Source organism: Oncorhynchus mykiss, chromosome 1 (assembly GCF_013265735.2).
Source record: "Oncorhynchus mykiss isolate Arlee chromosome 1, USDA_OmykA_1.1, whole genome shotgun sequence".
NCBI lineage: Eukaryota > Metazoa > Chordata > Actinopteri > Salmoniformes > Salmonidae > Oncorhynchus > Oncorhynchus mykiss.
Genome location: NC_048565.1, coordinates 54,307,443 through 54,335,118, shown reverse-complemented (window position 1 = coordinate 54,335,118; position 27,676 = coordinate 54,307,443). Strand labels below are relative to the sequence as shown.

Genomic DNA, 27,676 nt, shown 5'->3' with positions numbered 1-27,676 from the left:
TTTGCTGCGATTACAGCTGTAAGTCGCTTGGGGTATGTCTCTATCAGTTTTGCACATCGAGAGACTGACATTTTTTCCCATTCCTCCTTGCAAAACAGCTCGAGCTCAGTGAGGTTGGATGGAGAGCATTTGTGAACAGCAGTTTTCAGTTCTTTCCACAGATTCTCGATTGGATTCAGGTCTGGACTTTGACTTGGCCATTCTAACACCTGGATATGTTTATTTTTGAACCATTCCATTGTAGATTTTGCTTTATGTTTTGGATCATTGTCTTGTTGGAAGACAAATCTCCGTCCCAGTCTCAGGTCTTTTGCAGACTCCATCAGGTTTTCCTCCAGAATGGTCCTGTATTTGGCTCCATCCATCTTCCCATCAATTTTAACCATCTTCCCTGTCCCTGCTGAAGAAAAGCAGGCCCAAACCATGATGCTGCCACCACCATGTTTGACAGTGGGGATGGTGTGTTCAGCTGTGTTGCTTTTACGCCAAACATAACGTTTTGCATTGTTGCCAAAAAGTTCAATTTTGGTTTCATCTGACCAGAGCACCTTCTTCCACATGTTTGGTGTGTCTCCCATGTGGCTTGTGGCAAACTTTAAACAACACTTTTTATGGATATCTTTAAGAAATGGCTTTCTTCTTGCCACTCTTCCATAAAGGCCAGATTTGTGCAATATACGATTGTTGTCCTATGGACAGAGTCTCCCACCTCAGCTGTAGATCTCTGCAGTTCATCCAGAGTGATCATGGGCCTCTTGGCTGCATCTCTGATCAGTCTTCTCCTTGTATGAGCTGAAAGTTTAGAGGGACGGCCAGGTCTTGGTAGATTTGCAGTGGTCTGATACTCCTTCCATTTCAATTTTATCGCTTGCACAGTGCTCCTTGGGATGTTTAAAGCTTGGGAAATCTTTTTGTATCCAAATCCGGCTTTAAACTTCTTCACAACAGTATCTCGGACCTGCCTGGTGTGTTCCTTGTTCTTCATGATGCTCTCTGCGCTTTTAACGGAGCTCTGAGACTATCACAGTGCAGGTGCATTTATACAGACACTTGATTACACACAGGTGGATTGTATTTATCATCATTAGTCATTTAGGTCAACATTGGATCATTCAGAGATCCTCACTGAACTTCTGGAGAGAGTTTGCTGCACTGAAAGTAAAGGGGCTGAATAATTTTGCACGCCCAATTTTTCAGTTTTTGATTTGTTAAAAAAGTTTGAAATATCCAATAAATGTCGTTCCACTTCATGATTGTGTCCCACTTGTTGTTGATTCTTCACAAAAAAATACAGTTTTATATCTTTATGTTTGAAGCCTGAAATGTGGCAAAAGGTCGCAAAGTTCAAGGGGGCCGAATACTTTTGCAAGGCACTGTAATTAATTTATAGGTCCAAATATGGATGTAGAAAATAAGGATTCCACCTTTTTTAAAGGGATATTACCCTCTTCAATCAAATTATGCCAGTTGTTTTCAGACCTCAAAGTTGTCTTCTGTTGAAATAAGTGGAGGAGGGGATAAAATGGGTTAAGTAGATGTCCCAGGCCATCTTGTTGGAAAAGATAAGAACCATATACTGTCCAGATTTATGTTGCTTATCTATTCTATTCATTTTGGTTGAGGCATATAGCTGCATCTACACAACCGATGGTGTGGGAGGTGGACTAGTCTTGAAATCAGAGTTCAATGATCCTACTTTGAACCCTTAGCTTCACCACAAGTCTCCCAATAGCCTCTGTTTTCCCAATAACTGTGGGTGTGTTTAACAGTGATAACGGCGACAGGACGAGGCACAGAACACCGCGCAACGCCAGGATGTCTGCTCCTTCGCTGGGGCGCTTTGTTCCCCGGCGGTTCCTGTTGCCTGAGTATCTGCCCTACGCTGGGATCTTCCACGAGAGGGGACAGCCTGGCCTTGCCACTCACTCCTCTGTCAACAGAGTCTTAGCAGGTAATAACCAAGATTGTCCCACTAAAGTGCACTCTGCTTATAGAGCATGTGGTTTGAAGTGATCCAATTGTCCTGTACTCATGTCATCATTATTATAGTGGTCTATAAGACGAGTGCACTTTAAAACCCTTAAACCAATACTGTGTCAAGCTGAGCTGTATTTCACTGGCCTGATTACCCATCCTTTATAGTTGGTGGAACCATTCTGAAAGGTGTAGAAGAGGATATCCAAGCTAGCGCAGTACAGTTTAAGTGTGCAACAAGTGCAACAACTGACTTGTTGACTGCTCTCATACATCTCAATGTTATCCATTTGATTGTGTTCATTTCTGCTGTCTGCAATAATGGTAGCCAGTCCTTTTCCTACTTCACTTCCAATGCTCTTTTCCACTGACCAAAATGTTTTTCTCCTGTCTCTCAGGTGCCTCCATCGGGGACGGCCAGTCGGCGGTGGCTAGTAACATAGCCAACACCACCTACCGGCTGCAGTGGTGGGACTTCACCAAATTCGACCTGCCTGAGATCAGCAACGGTATGTGAAATGTTCAGAATGTTGCAGGTAGAAATAGAATGAATCAAGATGCCATGATTCCATATTCCATCTGACAGGCAGTCGTATCTGTTCTACACAATGCACTTCTCTAAACATTCTGTAACGTTACATGATCCTAAACAAGCCCCATCTTGTTTTCTTGCCCTAATTGCGTAGTATTGACGTGTGTGTTATCCTATTCTTGTGGGGATTTCTGGGCATTTTAGGTCCCCACAAGAATAGTAAAACCAGGACAATTCGCCGTCGTGGGGACATTTCCCACGTCCCCATGAGGACAAAAGCTATTTTCAGCTTAGGAGTTAGGTTTACGGTTAAGGTTAAAATTAGGGTCGGCATTAGGGTGAGGGGTTAGGGTTTGTGTTAGGGAAAATATGATTTTGAATGGAAATACATTTTAGGTCCCCACAAAGATAGAATAACAAAGTGTGTATGCATGTGTGTGTGCAAAATTAAACTGTAGTATTGACATCCTGTGTGTGCCTGCGTGCTTGAGTGTATTCCACACCCCTCCAGCCTCTGTGAATGTGCTGGTGCCAAACTGTAAGATATACAACGACGCCAGTTGTGACATCTCAGCGGACGGGCTGCTCCTGGCCGTGTTCATACCTAGCAGCCAGCGGGGCTTCCCTGACGAGGGCATCCTGGCCGTGTACTCCCTGGCCCCTCACAACCTGGGGGAGATGCTCTACACCAAGAGATTTGGTAAGTCATATCACGTGGTCCTCTGTAGCTTAATTGGTAGAGCATGGTACTTGCAACGCCAGGATAGTGGGTTTGATTCCCGGTTGGTTTCCAGTGGGATCAATTTATCTGTACTTAAATAATGTATGCATGCATGGATAAAAGTCACTTTGGATAAAAGAGTTTGCTAAATGGGATATTATTGCTATATATTATTTAGAAAGTATTGCCGTCATGGACTTGACTTCCAGGATAGAACTATAGCAGTCTTTCCCAAACCTTTTCTTCAAGTACCCCCGGCCAATCCATGTATTCCAGGTATTCCAGTGATGGCAGACCTGATTCCATTGTTCAACTAATCACCTCATTAGTTGAATCAGGTTTGCTAGTTCTGGAATACGACAAATGCGTGGAACGTCTGGGGGTACTTGAGGAGAGGTTTGCGACACTGAACTAGAGAATCTATACTGAACAAAAATATAAATGCAATGTGCAACAATATCAATGATTTTACTGAGTTACAGTTCATATGAGGAAATCAGTCAATGTAAATAAATTCATTAGGCCCTAATCTATGGACTTCACATGACTGGGAAGGGGCACAGCCATGGGTGACCCACCCACTTGGGAGCCAGGCCCAGTCAATCAGAATTTGGTTTTCCCTTCACAACGTCTTTATTAAAGAAATAAATAACCCTCAGTTTCATCAGCTGTCTGGGTGGCTGGTCTCAGATGATCCTGCAGGTGAAGAAGCCGGATGTGTAGGTCCTGGGCTGGCGTGGTTACATGTGGTCTATGGCTGTGAGGCCGGTTGGACGTACTACCAAATTCTCTAAAACAACATTGGAGGCGGCTTATGGTAGAGAAATTAACATTCAATTCTCTGGCAACAGGTCTGGTGGACATTCCTGCAGTCAGCATGCCAATTGCACGCTCCCTCCAAACGTGAGACATCTGTTGCATTGTGTTGTGGGACAAAACTGCACATTTTAGTGGCCTTTAATTGCCCCCAGCACAAGGTACACCTGTGTAATGATCATGCTATTGAATCAGCTACTTTATATGCCACACCTGTAAAGTGGATGGATTATCTTGGCAAAGGAGAAATGCTCACTAGCAGGGATGTAAACAAATTTGTGCACAAAATGTTGGAGAAATAAGCTTTTTGTGCTTATGGAACACTTTTATTTCAACTCATGAAACATGGAACGTTTATATTTCTGTTGAGTATAAAACATTGAATCTAATAAATTAGTGCACAAAAGAGGATATTATTTTTAGTGAACCTAAACTATACTACAATATTAACCTAGAAGAATCTTACCAACCTTGTCAGTTTGTCTTTCTTCTCCCTCAGGTCCCAATGCCATCTCGGTGAGCCTGTCTCCCATGGGCTGCTACGTGATGGTGGGCCTAGCATCTCGCAGGATCCTGCTACATCCCTCCACTGACCACATGGTGGCGCAAGTGTTCCGGCTGCAGCAGCCCCACGGCGGCGAGACCTCCATCAGGGTGAGAAAAATATTTTTGTTTCTGTTGTATTCCATAGTGAACATGACCCTGGTTACATGTTGCTGTTAACCTATGTCAGTAGTGTGTGGGTGTGGAGGTCAACAATGAGGGAGAACATAGTAGGATAAGTAGGGGGGGTTTAAGATGGTCATACCATGGATCATTTGGCTATTTGATTTTGCATTTTAGGATCCATATAGGTGTCCAAGAAAAATAAAAAATGTGATGAAATATTGAGTTTGGCCTTTACTATAGAAACGCATTGAATAACACATTCATGAATGAGAAAAAACACACAGTGTGTGAAGTGTCATATTTTGAAGTGTCATATATCAAGGAAATATAAGAAGGCTCATGAAATATATACAGTACCAGTCAAATGTTTGGACTCACCTACTCATTCAAGGGTTTTTCTTAATTTTTTACTATTTTCTACATTGTATAATAATAGTGAAGACATCAAAACTATGAAATAACACACAAGGAATTATTCAGCCAACGAGTGCTCAACATCTGTGGGAACTCCTTCAAGACTGTTGGAAAAGCATTCCAGGTGAGGCTGGTTGAGAGAATGCGTGGTTGAGAGAATGTGAGAGAATGCGAGTGTGAGGGTACAAAATCAACATGCGATGGCGCACTCAGTGACGCGATGGCGCACTCAGGCACGCGTGCGCGTCTGGTTTGGGTCAGCATGTAAAGATGTCATCGAGGCAAAGGGTGGCTACTTTGAAGAATCTCAAATATGAAATATATTTTGATTTGTTTAACACTTTTTGGGATACTACATGATTCCATGTGTTATTTCATAGTTTTGATGTATTCACTATTATTCTACAATGTAGAAAATAGTACAAATTAAGAAAAACCCTTGAATGAGTACATGTGTCCAAACTTTTGACTGGTACTGTAGATCCTGACCGATATATCGGTTGACTTATATTATTGGCCGATGTTGATCTTTTAAATTCTATATTTGTATTGGCCGATCATTTTTCCGATATTCAATAAATAGGATGAAAAAAGAGAATCTCATGCTTATCTAAACACTTGCAGCCATTCTCATGATGTTTCACAAGGTAGTATATACCTTGTGAAACATATTTCTTGGATAATTGCTGTTTTGGATGCCAATTTAGGTTTAAAGCTTATTTCAATCAATTCTACTCATTTGTGACCAACTGGCTCAAATCGGTCTTATCTAGCAACATTTTTACATGGATAAAAGTAAAGACTCAGAGCTACAAAATGGTATATCTTACACTGCATTTGAGGAACACTGGGAAAGAAATTATTCTTTGAAAGTTGCTAAACTTGTAAACTAATTTTTGAGAAAAGTGCCTTTGAATATTTTGGTACCTACTGGAGAGCACTCCTTTGTCAACACCCATGCAGCATTGTTCACACCCACCCAGCCCCATCCATCTCTTTAAGGATTCACATGTGAGGTCATGTGCTAAACAGTGAGTAGTATAGTAAAGATTAAAGGTAGTAGCCTACAATAAGGGAAAATTCCAGGTAAACAGAAAGTGTTCAGATAAAAAATATTTTAGAAATATTAGATGACGCTTACCCAGACACACTTGTCTAAATTGATTGGTCATGTGAAAGAAATGCTATAATCCCCAGCCACATCTGGTGGAAAAAGTACTAAATTGTAAAGATACCTTAATAGAAAATGACTGAAGTAAAAATAAAAGTCACCCAGTAAAATACTACTTGAGTAAAAGTCAAAGTTTTTGGTTTTAAAAATACTTATGTATCAAAAGTAAATGGAATTGCTAAAATGTAGTTAAGTATCAAAAGTAAAAGTATAAATCATTTCAAATTCCTTTTATTAGCAAACCAGACGGCACAATTACATTTTTTATTGACGGATAGCCAGGGGCACACTCCAACACTCAGACAATTTACAAACAAAGCATTTGTGTTTAGTGATGCAGATCAGATGCAGTAGGGATGACCAGGGATGTTCTCTTGATAAGTGTGTGAATTGGACAATTTTCCTGTCAAAATGTAACGAGTACTTTTGGTTGTCAGGGAAAATGTATGGACTAAAAAGTACATTATTTTATTTCGAAATGTAGTGAAGTAAAAGTTGCCAAATATATAAATAGTAAAGTACAGATACCTCCAAAAAATACTTAAGTAGTACTTGAAAGTATTTTTACTTAAGTACTTGACACAACTGGCCACATCTCGCTAAGTAGATGGGTCTTTACAGATGGTGTAAATGGTACAGTCAAATGGTTACTTGAATAGTAGCGATATCAGTAATAGATAGTGTCAATATAAATCAAATAATATACAGTATGTAGAAGAACAATATCAATAACGATATCAGTGAAAGGTAGTTACAGTGGGGCAAAAAAGTATTTAGTCAGCCACCAATTGTGCAAGTTCTCCCACTTAAAAAAATGAGAGAGGCCTGTAATTTTAATCATAGGTACACTTCAACTATGACAGACAAAATGAGAAAAAAAATCCAGAAAATCACATTGTAGGGTTTTTAATGAATTTATTTGCAAATTATGGTGGAAAATAAGTATTTGGTCACCTACAAACAAGCAAGATTTCTGGCTCTCACAGACCTGTAACTTCTTCTTTAAGAGGCTCCTCTGTCCTCCACTTGTTACCTGTATTAATGGCACCTGTTTGAACTTGTTATCAGTATAAAAGACACCTGTCCACAACCTCAAACAGTCACACTCCAAACTCCACTATGGCCAAGACCAAAGAGCTGTCAAAGGACACCAGGCTGGGAAGACTGAATCTGCAATAGGTAAGCAGCTTGGTTTGAAGAAATTAACTGTGGGAGCAATTATTAAGAAATGGAAGACATACAAGACCACTGATAATCTCCCTAGATCTGGGGCTCCACGCAAGATCTCACCCCGTGGGGTCAAAACTATCACAAGAACAGTGAGCAAAAATCCCAGAACCACACGGGGGGACCTAGTGAATGACCTGCAGAGAGCTGGGACCAAAGTAACAAAGCCTACCATCAGTAACACCACGCCGCCAGGGACTCAAATCCTGCAGTGCCAGACGTGTCCCCCTGCTTAAGCCAGTACATGTCCAGGCCCATCTGAAGTTTGCTAGAGAGCATTTGGATGATACAGAAGAAGATTGGGAGAATGTCATATGGTCAGATTAAACCAAAATATAACTTTTTGTTAAAAACTCAACTCGTCGTGTTTGGAGGACAAAGAATGCTGAGTTGCATCCAAAGAACACCATACCTACTGTGAAGCATGGGGGTGGAAACATCATGCTTTGGGGCTGTTTTTCTGCAAAGGGACCAGAACGACTGATCCGTGTAAAGGAAAGAATGAATGGGGCCATGTATCGTGAGATTTTGAGTGAAAACCTCCTTCCATCAGCAAGGGCATTGAAGATGAAACGTGGCTGAGTCTTTCAGCATGACAATGATCCCGAACACACCGCCCGGGCAACGAAGGAGTGGCTTCGTAAGAGGCATTTCGAGGTCCTGGAGTGGCCTAGCCAGTCTCCAGATCTCAACCCCATAGAAAATCTTTGAAGGGAGTTGAAAGTCTGTGTTGCCCAGCAACAGCCCCAAAACATATCACTGCTCTAGAGGGGATCTGCATGGAGGAATGGGCCAAAATACCAGCAACAGTGTGTGAAAACCTTGTGAAGACTTACAGAAAACATTTGACCTCTGTCATTGCCAACAAATGGTATATAACAAAGTATTGAGATAAACTTTTGTTATTGACCAAATACATATTTTCCACCATAATTTGCAAATAAATTAATAAAAAATCCTACAATGTGATTTTCTGGATTTCTTTTCTCATTTTGTCTGTCATAGTTGAAGTGTACCTATGATGAAAATTACAGGCCTCTCTCATCTTTTTAAGTGGAGAACTTGCACAATTGGTGGCTGACTAAATACTTTTTTGCCCCACTGTATATGCCTACAATAAGGGGTAAGGTGGCTGAGCAGCAGGATAAAATAAAATAAACAATTGTAGTAGTGTGTTAGGAGAGAGTCATTCATCGTCGCAAAACTCTGTGATCTTCTCAAAGTAAGTTTGTCTAGCTGTGTCCAGTCCAGGTGGTGCTTATACAGGCAGACCATCTATGGGAGGAAAGATGTCAGTGTTGCACAGCAGCTGAAACCTGGTCCCTACAGTCTGAACATGCCTTGGCGACAACACCAGGCTCCAGAGCATCAAAGCTGTAAAAACAGGAAATAACAAAAGAAATGCAGAAGACATTACAACATCAATTCATCTCCCAAGTTTAGATAAGAAGAAAAACCTCATACAATGCAATGAAAATGGTATTCACCTGAAGTGCTGATACTGCTTGATCTATGGCAGCGACCTGAAGTACGGAGTCAGGTGTTGATGCCAGCCATAGCTTTCCACCAGCACTGTACCATACTCCAGTCTAACCAGCTGTTGGATGTTGACTCCTATCAAATTGCTGTCCTTCACATGACTGCGCTGCTGCCTTTTGCTGGATGACGCCTTCGTCAATCAAGTAGTTCACTTGTTGTGGTATTCCTTCACAGCAGACACCAAACAAGCAACACTTTCAAGAGTTAAAAAGTAGATGGGACCTGGCTGCATTGGGTCAGAAGTATAGTGCACCTGTAAACAGCAAAATAACATTAAGATAAATTACAATTAATTGTCTCACCCCTGTCAGTCTATCTTTACACAGCTCAGTGAAAGGTATTTGCCTGTCTCATACACTACTTTTCAAAAGTTTGGGGTCTCTTAGAAATGTCATTGTTTTTGAAAGAAAAGCACATTTTTTGTCCATTAAAATAACATCAAATGGATCAGAAATACATTGTTATGTTGTAAATGACTATTGTAGCTGGAACCTGCCGATTTTTATCAAACTGAATATCTACAAAGGCGTACAGAGGCCTATTATCAGCAACCATCGCTCCTGTGTTCCAATGGCACGTTGTGTTAGCTAATCCAAGTTTATCATTCTAAAAGGCAAATTGATTATTAGAAAACCCTTTTGCAATTATGTTAGCACAGCTGAAAACTATTGTGCTCATTTAAGAAGCAATAAAACTGACATTCTTTAGACTAGTTGAGTGTCTGGAGCATTAGCATTTGTGGGTTTGATAACAGGCTCAAAATGGCCAGAAACAAATAACTTTCTTCTGAAACTCGTCAGTCTATTCTTGTTCTGAGAAATTAAGGCTATTCCATGTGAGAAATTGCCAAGAAACTGAAGATCTCGTTCAACGCTGTGTCCTACCCCCTTCACAGAACAGCGCAAACTGTCTCTAACCAGAATAGAAAGAGGAGTGGGAGGCCCCAGTGCACAACTGAGCAAGAGGACAAGTACATTAGAGTGTCTAGTTTGAGAAACAGACGCCTCACACAAGTCCTCAACTGGCAGCTTCATTAAAAAATACCCGCAAAACCAGTCTCAATGTCAACAGTGAAGAGGTGACTCCGGGATGTTGGCCTTCTAGGCAGTGTTGCAATGAATATGCCATATCTCAGACTGGCCAATAAAAGATTAAGATGGGCAAAAGAACACAGACACTGGACAGAGGAACTCTGCCTAGAAGGCCAGCATCCAGGAGTCGCCTCTTCACTCTTGACGTTGAGATTGGTGTTTTGGGGGTACTATTTAATGAAGCTGCCAGTTGAGGACTTGTGTGAGGCATCTGTTTCTCAAACTAGATTTTGTTACGTTATGGAGTTTTTCTAAATTTGACAAAGCAAAAACAGTTTTTTAGACATTTTTGCAAATGTCTTTGCTATGAGACTTGTGATAAATTCCATTTATCATCCTTGTGATGTTTCTACAACTTGATTGATGTCCACCTATGGTAAATTCAATTGATTGGACCTGATTTGGAAAGGCACACACCTGTCTATATAAGGTCCCACAGTTGACAGTTCATGTCAGAGCAGAAACCAAGCCATGAGGTTGAAGGAATTGTCCGCAGAGCTCTGAGACAGGATTGTGTTGAGGCACAAAGGGTACCAAAACATTTCTGCAGCATTGGTGGTCCCCAAGAACACATTGGCCTCCATCATTCTTAAATGGAAGAAGTTTGGAACCACCAAGACTCTTCCTAGAGCTGGCCGCCCGGCCAAACTGAGCATTCGGGGAAGAAGGGCCTTGGTCAGGGAGGTAAAAGGCACATGACAGCCCACTTGGAGTTTGCCAAAAAGCACCTAAAGGACTCTTAGACCATGAGAGGTTCTCTGGTCTGATGAAACCAACATTGAACTCTTTGGCCTGAAGGAATCCTGGCACCATCCCTACGGTGAAGCATGGTGGTGGCAGCATCATGCTGTGGGGATGTTTTTCAGCAGCAGGGACTGGAAGACTAGTCAGGATCGAGGGAAAGATGAATGAAGCAAAGTCCAGAGATGCTTGATGATAAACTGCTAGAAGGTTCACATTCCAACAGGAAAATGACCCTAAGCACACAGCCAAGACCATGCAGGAGTGGCTTCGGCACAAGTTTGTGAATGTCGTTGAGTGGCCCAGCCAGATCCCGGACTTTAACCCAATCGAACATCTCTGGAGAGACCTGAAAATAGCTGTGCAGCGACGCTCCCAATCAAAACTGACAGAGATTGAGAGGATCTGCAGAGAAGAAAGAATGAATGAATGAAAGAATGAAAATCCCCAAATACAGGTGTTCCAACCCGGCCCGGCCCGCCTCTGCTGACAGGGTACGCCCCACAGTTTGGGAACCACTGGTGTATAGAATCATTGTACCATCCAAACCACTATGAAATATATTTTCCATTACCAAAAATACTGTATTTTCAGCTGTTTGAAGCTGGTGTACAAAAAGGAAAGTAAAAGACGCCAAAACTGAACTTAAGATCGGGAAGAGAAGGAATAGCGCACATAGAACAGATCTACCACTTCTTAGACTTGCTTTCAATGAGAATGACAGATCTATAACTCACATTTCTTTGTGAATTTGGTCAGTCACAACAAAAAGTTAAATAATGCAGCTTGAAGTACCCATTATTTCCTATAGAACTGCCTCAAATCTGACCAATAACAATCATATTCCACCTATTCACTAGTGATGGTGGAACAAAACCATACAGTTACATATCAGGATATTATTTTGGTTGATGTATCGTTTTGGCAATATCGCAATATTATTTTTGCTGTAGTTGGCTGTACCTGCACCAAAAGTATTTTTACTTCATATCTTGTTCTCCATCTTCTTTTTAAATAGGGAGCCAATTTTGTTTTCTCATGGCTCTCTCTTGTCCCTCTGCAGCAGGTGAGCAATATGTTTAGACTATGCAATTGCAGTACAGTCACAGTATTGAATCGCAATACATATATTTTTTTAATTTTTTTATTTCACCTTGATTTAACCAGGTAGGCAAGTTGAGGACAAGTTCTCATTTACAATTGCGACCTGGCCAAGATAAAGCAAAGCAGTTCGACACATACAACAACAGAGTTACACATGGAGTAAAACAAACATACAGTAGAAAAATAAGTTTATATACAATGTGAGCAAATGAGGTGAGATAAGGGAGGTAAAGGCAAAATAAGGCCATGGTGGCAAAGTAAATGCAAAATAGCAAGTAAAACACTGGAATGGTAGATTTGCAGTAGAAGAATGTGCAAAGTAGAAATATAAATAATGGGGTGCAAAGGAGCAAAATAAATAAATACAGTAGGGGAAGAGGTAGCTGTTTGGGCTAAATTATAGATGGGCTATGTACAGGTGCAGTAATCTGTGAGCTTAAAGCTAGTGAGGGAGATAAGTGTTTCCAGTTTCAGAGATTTTTGTAGTTCGTTCCCGTCACTGGAAGCAGAGAACTGGAAGGAGAGGCGGCCAAAGGGAGAATTGGTTTTGGGGGTGACCAGAGAGATATACCTGCTGGAGCGTGTGCTACAGGTGGGTGCTGCTATGGTGACCAGCGAGCTGAGATAAAGGGGGACTTTAGTCGAGGATCGGTAGGATGGTCAGTTTTACAAGGCTATGTTTGGCAGCATGAGTGAAGGATGCTTTGTTGCTAAATAGGAAGCCAATTCTAGATTTAACTTTGGATTGGAGATGTTTGATGTGAGTCTGGAAGGAGAGTTTACAGTCTAACCAGACACCTAGGTATTTGTAGTTGTCCACATATTCTAAGTCAGAACCGTCCAGAGTAGTAATGCTGGACAGGCGGGGAGGTGCAGGCAGCGATCGGTTGAATAGCATGCATTTAGTTTCACTTGCATTTAAGAATAGTTGGAGGCCACGGAAGGAGAGTTGTATGGCATTGAAGCTCGTCTGAAGGGTTGTTAACACAGTGTCCAAAGAAGGGCCAGACGTATACAGAATGGTGTCGTCTGCGTAGAGGTGGATCAGAGACTCACCAGCAGCAAGAGCGACATCATTGATGTATACAGAGAAGACAGTTGGCCCAAGATTTGAACCCTGTGGCACCCCCATAGACTGCCAGAGGCCCGAACAACAGGCCCTCCGATTTGACAATCTGAACTCTATCAGAAAAGTAGTTGGTGAACCAGGCGAGAATTGTAGAATTGAATATATAGAAAATATAAAATTGTGAGAATTGCAAAAATATCAAATCGGGACCTAAGTATTGTGATCATATCGTAAGGTTGATTCCTGGCAATTCCCAGCCCTTCTATTCACTGTAGAAGCACCATAAAACTACTGATACATTCTTCAATGGCTTTTAAATGACTGTCTGTCTGGCCATTACAGACATTATAAAGCCATTAAATTATTCGAAACCAGCATGAAAAGGTTAGATCAGATGGAACATAGACATTTTATTTGCTTTAAAAAAACATATATATATTTCTCCAATGACCCCTTGCTTTCCAGTAAGACAAAATCTGTTCTTGACTTGTACGCTTGTTGATGTTTGTTTGTGTGTGTTCTCTATTTGTTCCTTAGATGGTGTTTAATGTGGTGTACCCCATGGCTCCGGACCAGCGGCGACACGTCAGCATCAATTCAGCCAGATGGCTTCCAGACCCGGGGATGGGCCTGGCCTACGGGACCAACAAAGGAGACCTGGTCATCTGCAGGCCCGTGTGAGTAGTGCTCCTGTCTGTCCATTGTAACGCTTATACCTGATAGACTGGACCCTATCGGGACGGTGTATGAGTGAATTGTTTGCTTTGTTGTCATCAAAATACACTTTGTGTGCAAAGGTGTATTCCCGGTATCTTGAGTTCAGGCAGTCCTTACCACCACCTCCAACGCTGGCAGTCATTTGGATTAATTTGGTCTCTGGTGTTATTATTATAATAGCCAGTAGAAAAGGGAACCCTCCAGATTGGAGAGGGTCAATTATTGGTCTGTAAAGAGGTCATTGTGTGTGATGATTACATTAAAAACAACCTGAGGATTGATTATAAAAAAACTTTTGACATATTTCTGTGGACATTACGGATACTATTTGGAATTTGTCTGCGTTGTCGTGACCCCTCTTTCCTGTGGATTTATGAACATAACGCGCCAAACAAACTGAGGTATTTTGGATATAAAAATGATCTTTATGGAACAAAAGGAACATTTATTGTGTAACTGGGAGTCTCGTGAGTGAAAACATCCGAAGATCATCAAAGGTAAACGATTAATTTGATTGCTTTTCTGATTTTCGTGACCAAGCTACTTGATGCTAAGTGTACATAATGTTTTGTCGAGCGATCGATAAACTTACACAAACGTTTGGATTGCTTTCGCTGTAAAGCATATTTTCAAAATCTGACACGACAGGTGGATTAACAAAAGGCTAAGCTATGTTTTGCTATATTGCACTTGTGATTTCATGAATATAAATATTTTTAGTAATATTATTTGAATGTGGCGCTATGCAATTCAGCGGTTGTTGATGACAATTATCCCGTTAACAGGATGGCAGCCATAAGAAGTTTAAAATATATAGTCGATAATATATCAACCGCAACTGTCTTTTTCAGTCGGAGAGGGAAAGGCAATGGCTGCCCAAACTGTTACGCATACAAAACGCTGCTGGCACCCGGCCATACAATGAAGCGATGTTATCTTTCTCGCTCATTTTTCAAAATAAAAGTCTTAAACTATGTCTAAAGACTGTTGACACCTTGAGGAAGCGATAGGAAAAGGAATCTGGTTGATATCCCTTTAAATGGAGCAAAGGCAGGCTATGGAACATGGAGTTTTCAAAATAGAAGCCACTTCCTGGTTTGATTTTCCTCAGGGTTTCGCCTGCAATATCAGTTCTGTTATACTCACAGACAATATTTTCACAGTTTTGGAAACTTTAGTGTTTTCTATCCAATACTAATAATAATATGCATATATTAGCAACTGAGACTGAGGAGCAAGCCGTTTAGTTTGGGCAACTTATTCATCCAAGCTACTCAATACTGCCCCCCAGCCATAAGAAGTTAAGTAATTTCTCCTCATTAGAGAGATCTGATTATGACGACATCGTCGGTGCCAATGAATAATGATGTCGTGCTGTCTGTCTGTTCTCCAGGTTGTACCGGAGTGACGGAGAGAGCCCGGCCGAAGCGAGCACCGAGCCCATATTCACAGTCAACAGCGGTGGTGGAACCAGCAGGACCCGCGGTACAGATCGACCAGGGTGAGGAGTCTAGGACCAAAGAGATGTTGTCACCTCTTTCTCTTACATGTCCTCTCTGGTCTGCTCACTGTGTTCACTGAACTATGTCAAATTACAGAAACTTTCCCAAAATTCTTAGGTTTTCCAGAAATCCTTCAACTTAAAAAAATGGGGGATTTTGGGGAAGTTTCTGAAATGTGCAACTCTATACTGTGTAATGAGTATCCATCCATCACGTCATATGTTTGCCCACTCCAAGGGCCCCCAGTCGCTCCAGCTGGAGACTTGACAGAGACATGGGTCTGATGAACGCCATTGGCCTCCAGCCCCGACACCCCGCCCCCTCGGTGACCTCACAGGGCACTCAGACGCCCATCGTGCAGCTGCAGAACGCCGAGACGCAGACAGAGATGGACCTCTCCGGGCCCAGCACCTCCCACGCTGCTGCTTATGGTAGGAGGAGACTTTCATTGTTTCCCTGTGTGAAAACAAAACACTGAGATCCAATCAGACCCATGCTCAATGACACATTGCCTTTCAATTAATATTCAGCAGTACAAGTATTATTTAGTATTTTACACAGCTGTTAACCTTCAACACATTTCTGTCCCATCTAATTTACTGTGCAGTTTAGTGTTGCAATTTAGTTTTGTTGAAGAAATGTTAGTGTATTAATGATTTCTCTCTCACTACTAATCTCAGTAGAAGCCCGTCAAGAGGTCCCGTCCACAAGCCGTGAGACCCAGGGAGGTCTGGAGCAGCCACAAACCAGCCAGGCCGAGGCCAGTGCCATGGGGGACTCTTCAACAGAAGCCGGCACCTCCACAGCCAACACTGGTAATCCTCCCAGTCCCACCTACTACTCTCCCTTTCAGAATGCCTAAAGACCCCTCTTATTGTACGTTCTTACATGGTTTTAAAGCAGTCTTTCCCCTAGTTATATCTTCAGACAGGGTGGCATCAAAAGTCAATTGAAGGGTAGGAGAAATGCTTTTACAGCAGGGAAAAGTCATCACCCCCCTTGAAATTCTGTTACATTTACAAAGTGGGATTAAAATGTATTTGTCATTTTTTGTCAACAGTCTACACAAACTGTTCTGTAATGTCAAAGTGGAAGAAAAGTGTTTTTATTTTATTTTATTTTTTAAGATTTACAGTGCATTCTGAAAGTATTCAGACCCTTTGACTTTTCCACATATTTCCCACACCCCATAATGACAAAGCAAAAACTGATTTTTTTAAAGACATTTTTGCATATGTATTATGAATAAAAACAAGGACATTCACAGACTTGTGCCGAAGCCACTCCTACATTGTCTTAGCTGTGTGCTTAGGGTCGTTATCCTGTTGGAAGGTGAACCTTTGCCCCAGTCTGAGGGCCTGAGCGCTCTGGAGCAGGTTTTAATCTAGGATCTCTCTGTACTTTGCACCGTTCATCTTCCCCTCGATCCTGACTAGTCTCCCAGTCCCTGCCACTGAAAAAATCCCCACAGCATGATGCTGCCACCACCTTGCTTCACCGTAGGGATAGTGCCAGGTTTCCCTCCAGACGTGACGTTTGGTTTCATTAGACCAGAGAATCTTGTTTCTCATGGTCTGTCCTTTAGGTGCTTTTTGGCAAAATCCAAGTGGGCTGTCATGTACCTTTTTACTGATTAGTGGCTTCTACCATAAAGGCCTGATATTTGGAATGCTGCAGAGATGATTGTCCTTCTGGAAGGTTCTCCCATCTCCACAGAGGAACTCTGGAGCTCTGTCAGAGTAACCATCGGGTTCTTGGTCAAATGGGCGTCCTAGGGAAAAACGGAGAACACTCTTATGTTTGTGAGAGTCTCAACTTTCCATAGAGGAAAGTCAGTTCGGATGCTACAGGCGTTTTCGTGAGTAGACCGAATTGAGGGATGTCTCATGGTCTGACAAACAACTCTAGCTCTGCCACCTTTCATAGCAGATGCGGAGGGCGATATTGGCGGATGCGGTGGATTGAGATGCAACCCATGCAAAAAAATATCTCTCTCTTAAACAGATGGGGATTTTTTAAATGTTAATTAGATTTACGTGGGGGCGCGACCATTGTAGTCCAAGGGTTCAAGCAGATTTAAGTTAAAACTGTAACTTGGCAACTCAGAAACATTCACTGTCTTCTTGGTAAGCAACTCCGGTGTATATTTGGTTGTTGTCCTGCTGAAAGGTGAATTCCTCTCCCAAAGTCTGGTGTAAAGCAGACTGAAGGTTTTTCTGTGGGATTTTGCCTGTGCTTAGCTCCGTCAGTTTATTTTAATCCTGAAAAACTTTTCAGGCGTACCCATACCATGATGCAGCCACCACCATAGTTGAAAATAAGGATGCAGTTACTCAGTGATGTGTTGTCTTCGATTTTCCACAAACATAAGGCTTTGCATTTAGGTCAAAAAGTGTATTCCTTTGCTGTGTTTTTTTGCAGTATTACTTTAGAATCAGTGATACATTTGAAGTAATATGTGATAATTTTGGTATAAAACATAAGTTAGATTATGTCATGTGTGATAATGCTGCAAGTAAGAAAAAGCCCTTCACAGTTTGTTTCCCTAAAGCAAGCAATGATCATGATGATTTGGATAACCCCAGCCTATGGGAAGAATGTGGTGAAGAGTACAATGCCGATGTTGAAGCTATCCAAACCAACTGCAGGAAACTATGGACTATGGACTAAAGGAAACAAAAATGATACACAGTATGATGGCTAAGGTAACTAAACTTTGCAGCTTACTACATACTACAGTGCCTTGCGAAAGTATTCGGCCCCCTTGAACTTTGCGACCTTTTGCCACATTTCAGGCTTCAAACATAAAGATATAAAACTGTATTTTTTTGTGAAGAATCAACAACAAGTGGGACACAATCATGAAGTGGAACGACATTTATTGGATATTTAAAACTTTTTTAACAAATCAAAAACTGAAAAATTGGGCGTGCAAAATTATTCAGCCCCTTTACTTTCAGTGCAGCAAACTCTCTCCAGAAGTTCAGTGAGGATCTCTGAATGATCCAATGTTGACCTAAATGACTAATGATGATAAATACAATCCACCTGTGTGTAATCAAGTCTCCGTATAAATGCACCTGCACTGTGATAGTCTCAGAGGTCCGTTAAAAGCGCAGAGAGCATCATGAAGAACAAGGAACACACCAGGCAGGTCCGAGATACTGTTGTGAAGAATTTTAAAGCCGGATTTGGATACAAAAAGATTTCCCAAGCTTTAAACATCCCAAGGAGCACTGTGCAAGCGATAATATTGAAATGGAAGGAGTATCAGACCACTGCAAATCTACCAAGACCTGGCCGTCCCTCTAAACTTTCAGCTCATACAAGGAGAAGACTGATCAGAGATCTAGCCAAGAGGCCCATGATCACTCTGGATGAACTGCAGAGATCTACAGCTGATGTGGGAGACTCTGTCCATAGGACAACAATCAGTCATATATTGCACAAATCTGGCCTTTATGGAAGAGTGGCAAGAAGAAAGCCATTTCTTAAAGATATCCATAAAAAGTGTCGTTTAAAGTTTGCCACAAGCCACCTGGGAGACACACCAAACATGTGGAAGAAGGTGCTCTGGTCAGATGAAACCAAAATTGAACTTTTTGGCAACAATGCAAAACGTTATGTTTGGCGTAAAAGCAACACAGCTGAACACACCATCCCCACTGTCAAACATGGTGGTGGCAGCATCATGGTTTGGGCCTGCTTTTCTTCAGCAGGGACAGGGTAGATGGTTAAAATTGATGGGAAGATGGATGGAGCCAAATACAGGACCATTCTGGAAGAAAACCTGAAGGAGTCTGCAAAAGACCTGAGACTGGGACGGAGATTTGTCTTCCAACAAGACAATGATCCAAAACATAAAGCAAAATCTACAATGGAATGGTTCAAAAATAAACATATCCAGGTGTTAGAATGGCCAAGTCAAAGTCCAGACCTGAATCAAATTGAGAATCTGTGGAAAGAACTGAAAACTGCTGTTCACAAATGCTCTCCATCCAACCTCACTGAGCTCGAGCTGTTTTGCAAGGAGGAATGGGAAAACAATTCAGTCTCTTGATGTGCAAAACTGATAGAGACATACCCCAAGCGATTTACAGCTGTAATCGCAGCAAAAGGTGGCGCTACAAAGTATTAACTTAAGGGGGCTGAATAATTTTGCACGCCCAATTTTTCAGTTTTTGATTTGTTAAAAAAGTTTGAAATATCCAATAAATGTCGTTCCACTTCATGATTGTGTCCCACTTGTTGTTGATTCTTCACAAAAAAATACAGTTTTATATCTTTATGTTTGAAGCCTGAAATGTGGCAAAAGGTCTAAAAGTTCAAGGGGGCCGAATACTTTCGCAAGGCACTGTACCTGTGGTCTGAAAGAAGCATTTGAAGCTGAGTTCGGAGTCAATAGTAGTGTCCCTGCTGCTGTGTCTACCAGATGGAATTCTATCCTCCAGCTTGTTAAAGTAGTCACCAATCTGAATCAACAAAGCCTCAATACTTTACTTGAGGCCCAAGGAGCTCTGCTTATCACCAAGGGAATGGAGCCAGCTATTGGACCCTTTTGTCCAGGCCACTGACTTTACTCAGGGCGGCCCTTCCTTGTGTATTGTCACTCAACTATCATCTGCAGAGTATACTGAGCACAAGTCATCACCTAGTCAGTCTAGTAAAAGCATTGCAGCAGTCACTCAAACGCCGATTCCAGAGGGTGTTTGTGAATGTCAGAATGGAGCACTTGGATGAACAGGCAACAAAACCTCAATTTGGTGACAATATTTACATAATGACTGCACAGCTGGACCCATCTTTCTGCCTGTTCTGACTTGATCATGATGTCCTCATACCACATGAAAATAAAGCTGAATTGAAGGAGAGTCTGATTGGTAGGTACAATGTCACCATGTCACTTGCATTCAAATAGTAATGTTTTTTTTTCTTCATGTATAATATATACTGTTATTTTATTGATAATATACATCATTTAATTCCTTTTTTTCTGACCTTGTTTTGGCTGAGGCACGGAAAGTCACCGTTACGGAGAGAAGTAGTGAAGAAAAAGAAGAACAAACACCTGCCAAAACCTCCAGACTGTTCTCTGGCTACCGCAACAAGATCAGCAAGAAGAAAGGAAACATACAATCATCTGTCAGAGCAGAGATTATTTGCTACATTCAAATATATTCTGTTGAAAATTAAGTTGATTGCTTGCATTTTTGGAGAATCCATGCAAAAGTCTTTCTAAGGCTCAAGCAGGTAGCAATGACAGCGTTGGCTCTGTCTGCAACAGAAATGTTCTCTGTCTTAGGGCACAGGATGTCATTTGCTACTTATTACAGGAAATTGTATTTCTGTTAAGTGTCCAGGTCAGTAAGTATATTTTAGGGATAAAGGTAATTATGTTTAATATACAGGACACTTTAGTAGTGTAGTTGTTGAGCAGTTGTCAGTCATTTTGGTTTACATTAATATTTGTTATTTATCTTCCCTCACCGACAGATTTTCTGTTTGTGTGACACAATGAAGTGAAATATAGACAATGTCTGCCACAAAATACCATGCACTTTAAAATGTTATGTTTGATTGTTTTCATATCCAGTACAATTACTTTTATTAATGTAAACTGTCTACATTTTAAAAGGAAATGTATTTTGATTTAAATAGTGCCTGATGTGATTTCTTTTATACAAGTATGGACTAATGACCAAGGGAGACCTAACCTACAGCAGGTAGAAAGCCATTGCCAAAAGGGACTTGAGACTTGACTTATACTTGGCTGTATATACTGTATATGGTCATTATGACAGCAAATGGTAAAATGTTCTGGAAGGGGTGGTTCAACTGTCAGTTTTGCAGAGGAGGGAATCAGTGAAAGGTATATTCTCCGTTATATGGGTAGAAGGCTGGACTGGGTCTCGTTTTGCTAAAAGGACCAGTTGTTAACTTCCTCCCCGGGGCCAATTAAGATGTCATTACATTGTGTGGCAAAGTCACCAATACAAAAATCAATCAGCAGCTTGAAAGAGTTCATTATCATCGCTCATATGATAATGAACTCCTCCCTCCTCTATCCAGGCGAGGCCCCAGAGTATGCCCCGGGAGAGGACGCCTTGGCGCGCATCCGCCGGCTTATCGCAGAGGGCGGCATGACGGCGGTGGTCCAGCGGGAGCAGAGCACCACCATGGCCTCCATGGGCGGCTTCGGCAACAACATTATCGTCAGCCATCGCATCCACCGCGGCTCCCAGACACGGACCGGCGCCGCAGCCTGTCGGCCCAGCAACAGTGACCCCAACCTGCCTGTCCCCGGCCACTCTACAGCCTCCATTTCCACCTCCTCCGCCTGCCCCCTCACTATCACCCAGCCACAGCCTTCCCAGACCTTGCTTCTCAGCCTGGAGAACTTGTCCGCTCCCACAGAACCAGGCCCGGTGTGGGGGCTGCCCTTTGTCTCCCAACCACAACCCCCCAGCAATGCTTCAGGTGCGGGGGCCGGACTCTCAGTGGCCATGGACATCGACAACGTGTTTGAAGTAGCCAGCCGAATGGACAATTCTGAGCCAGGCCCCTCTTCCTCCCTGATCTTCTCCTCTTCCTCCTCCTCTCGCAGGTCCTACCCTCCCAGCAGTGGCACAAACGGCAACGATAACAACAGCAGCAGCAGAGCTAGTTACCCAGGTGACCCTTACAGCAGGTAGAGTGTGATTTGACCATTCTTGCTCAGGAGTGGGAGAGAATCCCCCAGAGCAGACAGTGGGTGACTGATGCTAGTGACGATGCTTTGGGCCATGAGAAGGTGTATCAGGAACCCTAATGGAACTCAGTGTGGCCCTGTCTAACAGGTGCGCTTCTCCTCAAAGCCTTATCTCACAATAAATGTTCTCAGACACTGCGGGGTCTCCAGCCCCGAACAGAAGGGACATGAGCCCCCCCCACCCCATCAGCTTTAGTGGCATTGTGACCCCCTCTGCATTGGTGTGCACTTACATTTGCACTTAAAATGGACCTTATCTGTATGATCATTCCATGTCAGAAAGGGCTTTTACTTGAATTGTGAGGTTTTTTTCAGTCCTTCTCTTCGCATAGGCGTGACTGATAGACAAGGTTACTCCATTCAAAGTGCCATGTAAGGGTAATTGTAAAGAACAACTAAAAAACAGAGTGTAGTGTTCTGGTGCCATGTGATTGAATTTGACATGAATTAGTGTGTTTGCTATATTTTGAATCCTCTTTTTTTTGGGACCATGTTATAGGACGTGTATTTGTAATGTGATGATAATGCATAGCAGGAAAATAATCCTATTGTTGTATGAATCATGATATGATGTGTGTGGCATGACTAAAGCCATGCCTTTCAAGAGAGAATCTGCAGCTGCCTGCTTTCATTATAGATTATGTCAGAGGGGTCCCCCCAAAAGGATCATGGTCATATTATGAGTCCCCAAGTGTACAGAGCATCTGATTTGATGGTACAAGTCTAAGCCCCTTATTGCTTCATGTTCAAACAGAATACAGTGGACAAAATGGTGGATGTGATGTTTCAATGTCTAGTCAATCATTTCTGACTGTATTGATACTGTAGTATTGTTCTACTGCATGTTTTCAATCATGCTGCATCGTTTCTGAAGAAAAAAGGGAACGCCATCGGTACAAAAGTATTGTGAAATATGGACAAATCGGCATTGAGGGAGCTAAAGAGTTTTGGGGGGAACTAACTCGCACACCTGTTTGGGGAGCGTTAGTCAGCTCTCTAGACAGGCTTGTGTCACGCTAAGAGGCAGCACCATCATTCCTCTTCTGTTGCACTACAGTGACTGGGTTTAGTGCCAAGAGGCATGCAGTGAGGCCTGGGTCAGGATTTCTTTACCATCTGGTCCCTGGTCACCCATCCCACAAACGTCCACCATCCCCCCCTAAATATGTGATGTAGACCAAGACCAGAGCCTCCTGTCTCCTGCACTCACCACTGGTGCTCCAGGGACACTGTGAGAGCTGAGAAGTTACCACTAGGATTCAGTGAAACAAACCTGACTGTTGACTTGTTACGCCCAGTGACCCTTCCCACAAAGACTGAGGAGTAGCAGGCAGGGGGCTAGCTGGATTGGCTCAGCTGTATCTGTCTGTCAACAGGGGGAGGGTCTTCACTGAGCTTCTTTTCAGTTAAATCTCCAGCACAAACACACCCAGCTTAGGAAGCACTGAGGTGGAGCTGGTCCGTGTGTGTGTGTGTGTATGCTTGTCTCTGTGTATGCGTGTGCAGTTGTAAGTGTGTGTGGGGGTGGTGTATGTTTATTGGCTCTGCAAAATGTAGGCATTCTGCAGCGGAAAAACAGGAGAGCAAGTTTGCCTTTTGCCTATAACCGTATGTGGGTGGGCCAGAAGGCTTGTATATGTAGCATCTCTTAGTCAAAGTTACTTTGCCCTAATGGTGTGGTTTGTCACTTGGGGTACGTCGGGGTGAGAGAGCTTTTGATTATAATCTCAATCAGCCCCGTGCTGAACCAGGAAATTGATTTTTTTTTTAAACTTGAATTATCGATTACCATTTAGATCGAGTTTTGTACTGTAATGTCTTCAGGGGTGTGCCTGGCCTATTGTGACAGGCAGAGTGTCCTTAGCATATCATTTCACTAAAGCCCCCCTGACCACGTCGCGTGCTTACAGACAAGAAAAATAAATGCCCTGCACAGTATAACTTTTTTTTTTTAAACCCATAATGCTTAGCTATTTACATTCGCTTTGTAGGGTTATTATATTGTTAGACCTCTGAGTAGAGAGAGAAAGAGCGAATGGAGCAAGTGCCCCGATTGGTTGTTTTTTGAGCTGTGCAGCGAGTCCTGAGTGCGACTCCAAGCAAACTGTTTACTGCATGTATGAAAACTGCTACAACTGTCTTACTGATTAGAAGAAAGTCAAATTGCCTGGCAGGTAAAAAAGAAACAAACTATCTGAATGGTCCTCCTGGCTTTACTTGATTAATGAAGATTTTAAAAACCGTTTGTCGGCTGTTCATGTGTCTGCTTTGTGTGAAAGAGCGCTGTCTCCCATATGTCCCTCACCCTGAATGATACACATACTGTAGGTCCACAACTACACTTTTAACAATGCAAATCAATGGTATACAAAGTCTCACCTTATATTACAAAACTTCTATATCAAACTATCAAGTTTGTTCACTTTTTTGGCTTTGACTTTTCTGTGATGTAATTAAAAAGAGATTTGTTGACATAAAGATGAAAAATGTAACAAGTATGTTCTGTGAAGAGATGGCAATCTTATTGGTTCTTAATGGAAAGCTACAGCTACTGTAAATTGTATACAGTTGCTATGACCTGCGGTATTGAACATCTTAAAGGCCCAAAGCAGCTGTTTTTATACTTGTTTCTGGGTAACAATTTTGTACCTTACTGTAATAGATTTCCATTAAAAAGGGCAAAAATAGCTTTATAGCAAAAAAAAGATTTCTCAAACAAGAATTTTGCAAGGACTGTCTGGGAATGGTGGGAGGGGACAACTGAAAACCTGATGTTATTGGCAGAGAGGTTTGAAACTTTTTTTGTAATTGGTATATTAAAGCTGCAATATGTAACATTTTGGGCGACCCAACTAAATTCACATAGAAATGTGAGTTATAGATCTGTCTTTCTCATTTAAAGCAAGTCTACGAAGTGGTATATCTGTTCTATGTGTTCTATTTTTATGCTTCTTGGGTTTCGGTACTTTCGGTTTTGTACACCAGCTTCAAACAGATGAAAATACAATTTCTGGTTATTGAAAATATATTTTACAGTGGTTTATATGGTACAATGATTCTCTACACTATGCATTGCTTGTTTTTTCACATATGGCACACTGATATGGCAAACTATTAGAATATTTGCAACCAGAAAATGGCACAGCGATTTCTGCATCTTGCACCATTAACCAATTTACTGCATGGCGATGTCAACATTGAAAGTCGAAACTCCCGCCCATGCAAACCTGCTCATTAGATGGTCCTGTCTAGATTGTGTTTTCAACCAGCAACTATCAAGAAATAACACTGATTAAAAAAAAGTGTACCGTATATACTTTTCCGGTGTTAGTTTCACTGTATGATACAAAACACAGGAAAAAAATAATTTTGACGGCACTGGGTCTTAAAGTAACCAAATGTCATCTATACGGTTATTGTATGTGTTACCAGCAGTGAACAAATCCTATTCTTAAGGTGAAATATAATTGGTTTTCTACACATATGCAAATAACAGTGGTTTGACTTCTGTGGAATGGAAGAAATTAAAGTGTATTTAACATAGTGGTAGTATAAACTAATTGGATACATGACACTGCATTTAGACACTAATGCTTTGTCAAACAAATCATACTCCAGACTCCCAATATACATAGGTGTTTTTGAATGTTTAGTATAAGTTGGGAATACTGCTGATTCATCTTAACAAGTGGAGTTGTCCCTCTGTACTTACTTGTGTTTGGCATGTAATTTCTTTAATTAATATAGATCCAATAATGGATCCTTGTGGAACACCACGTTTGATCTCAAGAGGGGGGAGTTTATTCCTTTTAAAGTGACAGGTTGCGTTCTTCCTTTTCCTTTTAAGAATGCAGATAATGGTCCCCATGTACTTATTTGGTTTTATATTATGAATGTCATGTTTTACACTCCATATTCTTTGTTAAGGCACTTGTGGGGACACCTGTGGTATGCAGTATGTGTGAAACATACAGATACAAACACAGTTTTGCCCACTCATACAATATATTTTGCTTGACAGTGATCACAGCATTGTCCCAATCATGTTTAATGTCATCCTTGGTTTTTATGAATTTATATCTTTCACTACTTTGCCCCTTTAGGGCCACCACATTTCATAGTCTCTGAGCTGTTTGTGAGCCTTATTTTGTTGTGATATTTTTTAAACCATGTGAGGCAGAGTCTTTGGCAAAATGGTTTAGTTAATTTGAGGGAAAGCGGTAGAGGTTTTGGTCGGTGCCTGTACGGTTCACACTAGTTACTGCCACTACTTATTCTAAATCTACTAAAACTCTTGGCGCTAGTATGTAGCCAAACAGTCACTTGTTGATTATACTAATCAATTACAAATTATTGGTCTTGTTGCTTCCCTTGTTAGTGTACAATAGTCTCTGGTCTAGCCTCATGATATTCTTCCTATGTTTGGAAGGTTGATTTTATATAGATTTGAATGTAGTGAATTTTTGCCCAACACATTTCTGTTATAAATTACACCTGTGGTGCTTCAGTCAGCTACTTGTTCAACTGCTTTCACAGAAGACCTATGCTGCATATTATAACTAGGAACAAACTAGGGCTGTTTGAAAAAGAAGTATCAGGCATGACTTCAGTATGAAATTGTCGAGGGGGCTAATGTTTAGGGTGTGTTGCTGTGTCACAATACTTTAAAAACATACTTTCCTTATCCTCTTTCATGACCACTGACCAGTGAAAGGACTCAATAGGTTTTCACTATACTGCTGTGCTCTCATCTATCGAGTCCTCAGGTCAGTAGTGGTGAAGAAAAGGATACCAGGTAAGGTATTTACAGTATGCGTGTGACTTGGGATATAGTCTTGACTGCTATGTCTCTTCCCCTAAACTGTTATCAACGGTCTCTCATGTTTTAGAGTGCTGATGTGATGAAGATTTTTTGTTCTTTTAAGCTAAATTAAGATTATAGTAAAAATCCAACAAGTTCTATATCATATATAGGAACACCAAAGATCCTATGTAATGTTGACGATGAAAAAAGGCAAATAAACAATAAGAAACTTCACAAAGGTGTTGTTATTAAGGGGTTGTGATACTTGGTTTGTACCATTTGACTGATCCATAGATTGAGGTTATTAGTAATTATACAATGGGTGGGGCTAATCCTGAATGCTGATTGGTTAAAACCGTATTTCGGCCTGTGTCTATTCCACAAGTTGCCACCGGCTAAATCTAACTGACTGTGCTATCCACTGTCTCATCAGCCCAGCCAACTTATAAACTTGATCTCCACTATAAAAAGCATCTAGACATTATCTAATTTATTTTAGACTAACGTTTAGTTTTCAACAGCAGAGATTTGTATAAACCTTGCTGTCTGTGTCTACGACATTTACAACATTGTTTCAATATTCTAATTCGATCTCCTGCTGTCCCATAGTAATGAACATGTCGGGACGAGACAGACAGGCAGGCAGCGTTTCTCAACCTGTCGAAATCATGAATCACCTGGCATCATTTTTATGGATATATACAAAAAAATATAAAATAACGAAATATTCTGCAAAGTGTTATAATGGGGGCAGTAGGTAGCCTAGTGGTTAGAATACTTATTTTCCACCATCATTTGCAAATAAATTCATTAAATATCCTACAATGTGATTTTCTG

General features: G+C 41.5%; 1 protein-coding gene across 4 annotated transcripts in view; it reads left to right on the top strand.

Moving 5' to 3' along the window:
* The window catches only part of LOC110525355 (activating molecule in BECN1-regulated autophagy protein 1), a 45,978-nt gene extending 18,909 nt beyond the window's left edge, over window positions 1-27,069 (top strand). For 2 of the 4 annotated variants that reach the window (XM_021605410.2, XM_021605396.2), the window contains exons 10-18: window positions 1,770-1,951; window positions 2,373-2,483; window positions 3,018-3,206; window positions 4,543-4,697; window positions 13,606-13,745; window positions 15,179-15,286; window positions 15,525-15,718; window positions 15,968-16,102; window positions 21,357-27,069. In XM_021605410.2, the coding sequence (XP_021461085.2) occupies window positions 1,770-1,951; window positions 2,373-2,483; window positions 3,018-3,206; window positions 4,543-4,697; window positions 13,606-13,745; window positions 15,179-15,286; window positions 15,525-15,718; window positions 15,968-16,102; window positions 21,357-21,979 (1,837 nt within the window). In that variant the 3' untranslated portion in view covers window positions 21,980-27,069. The other 2 variants (XM_021605403.2, XM_021605420.2) reach the window with 2 other exon arrangements.
* Window positions 27,070-27,676: the final 607 nt, after the last annotated feature.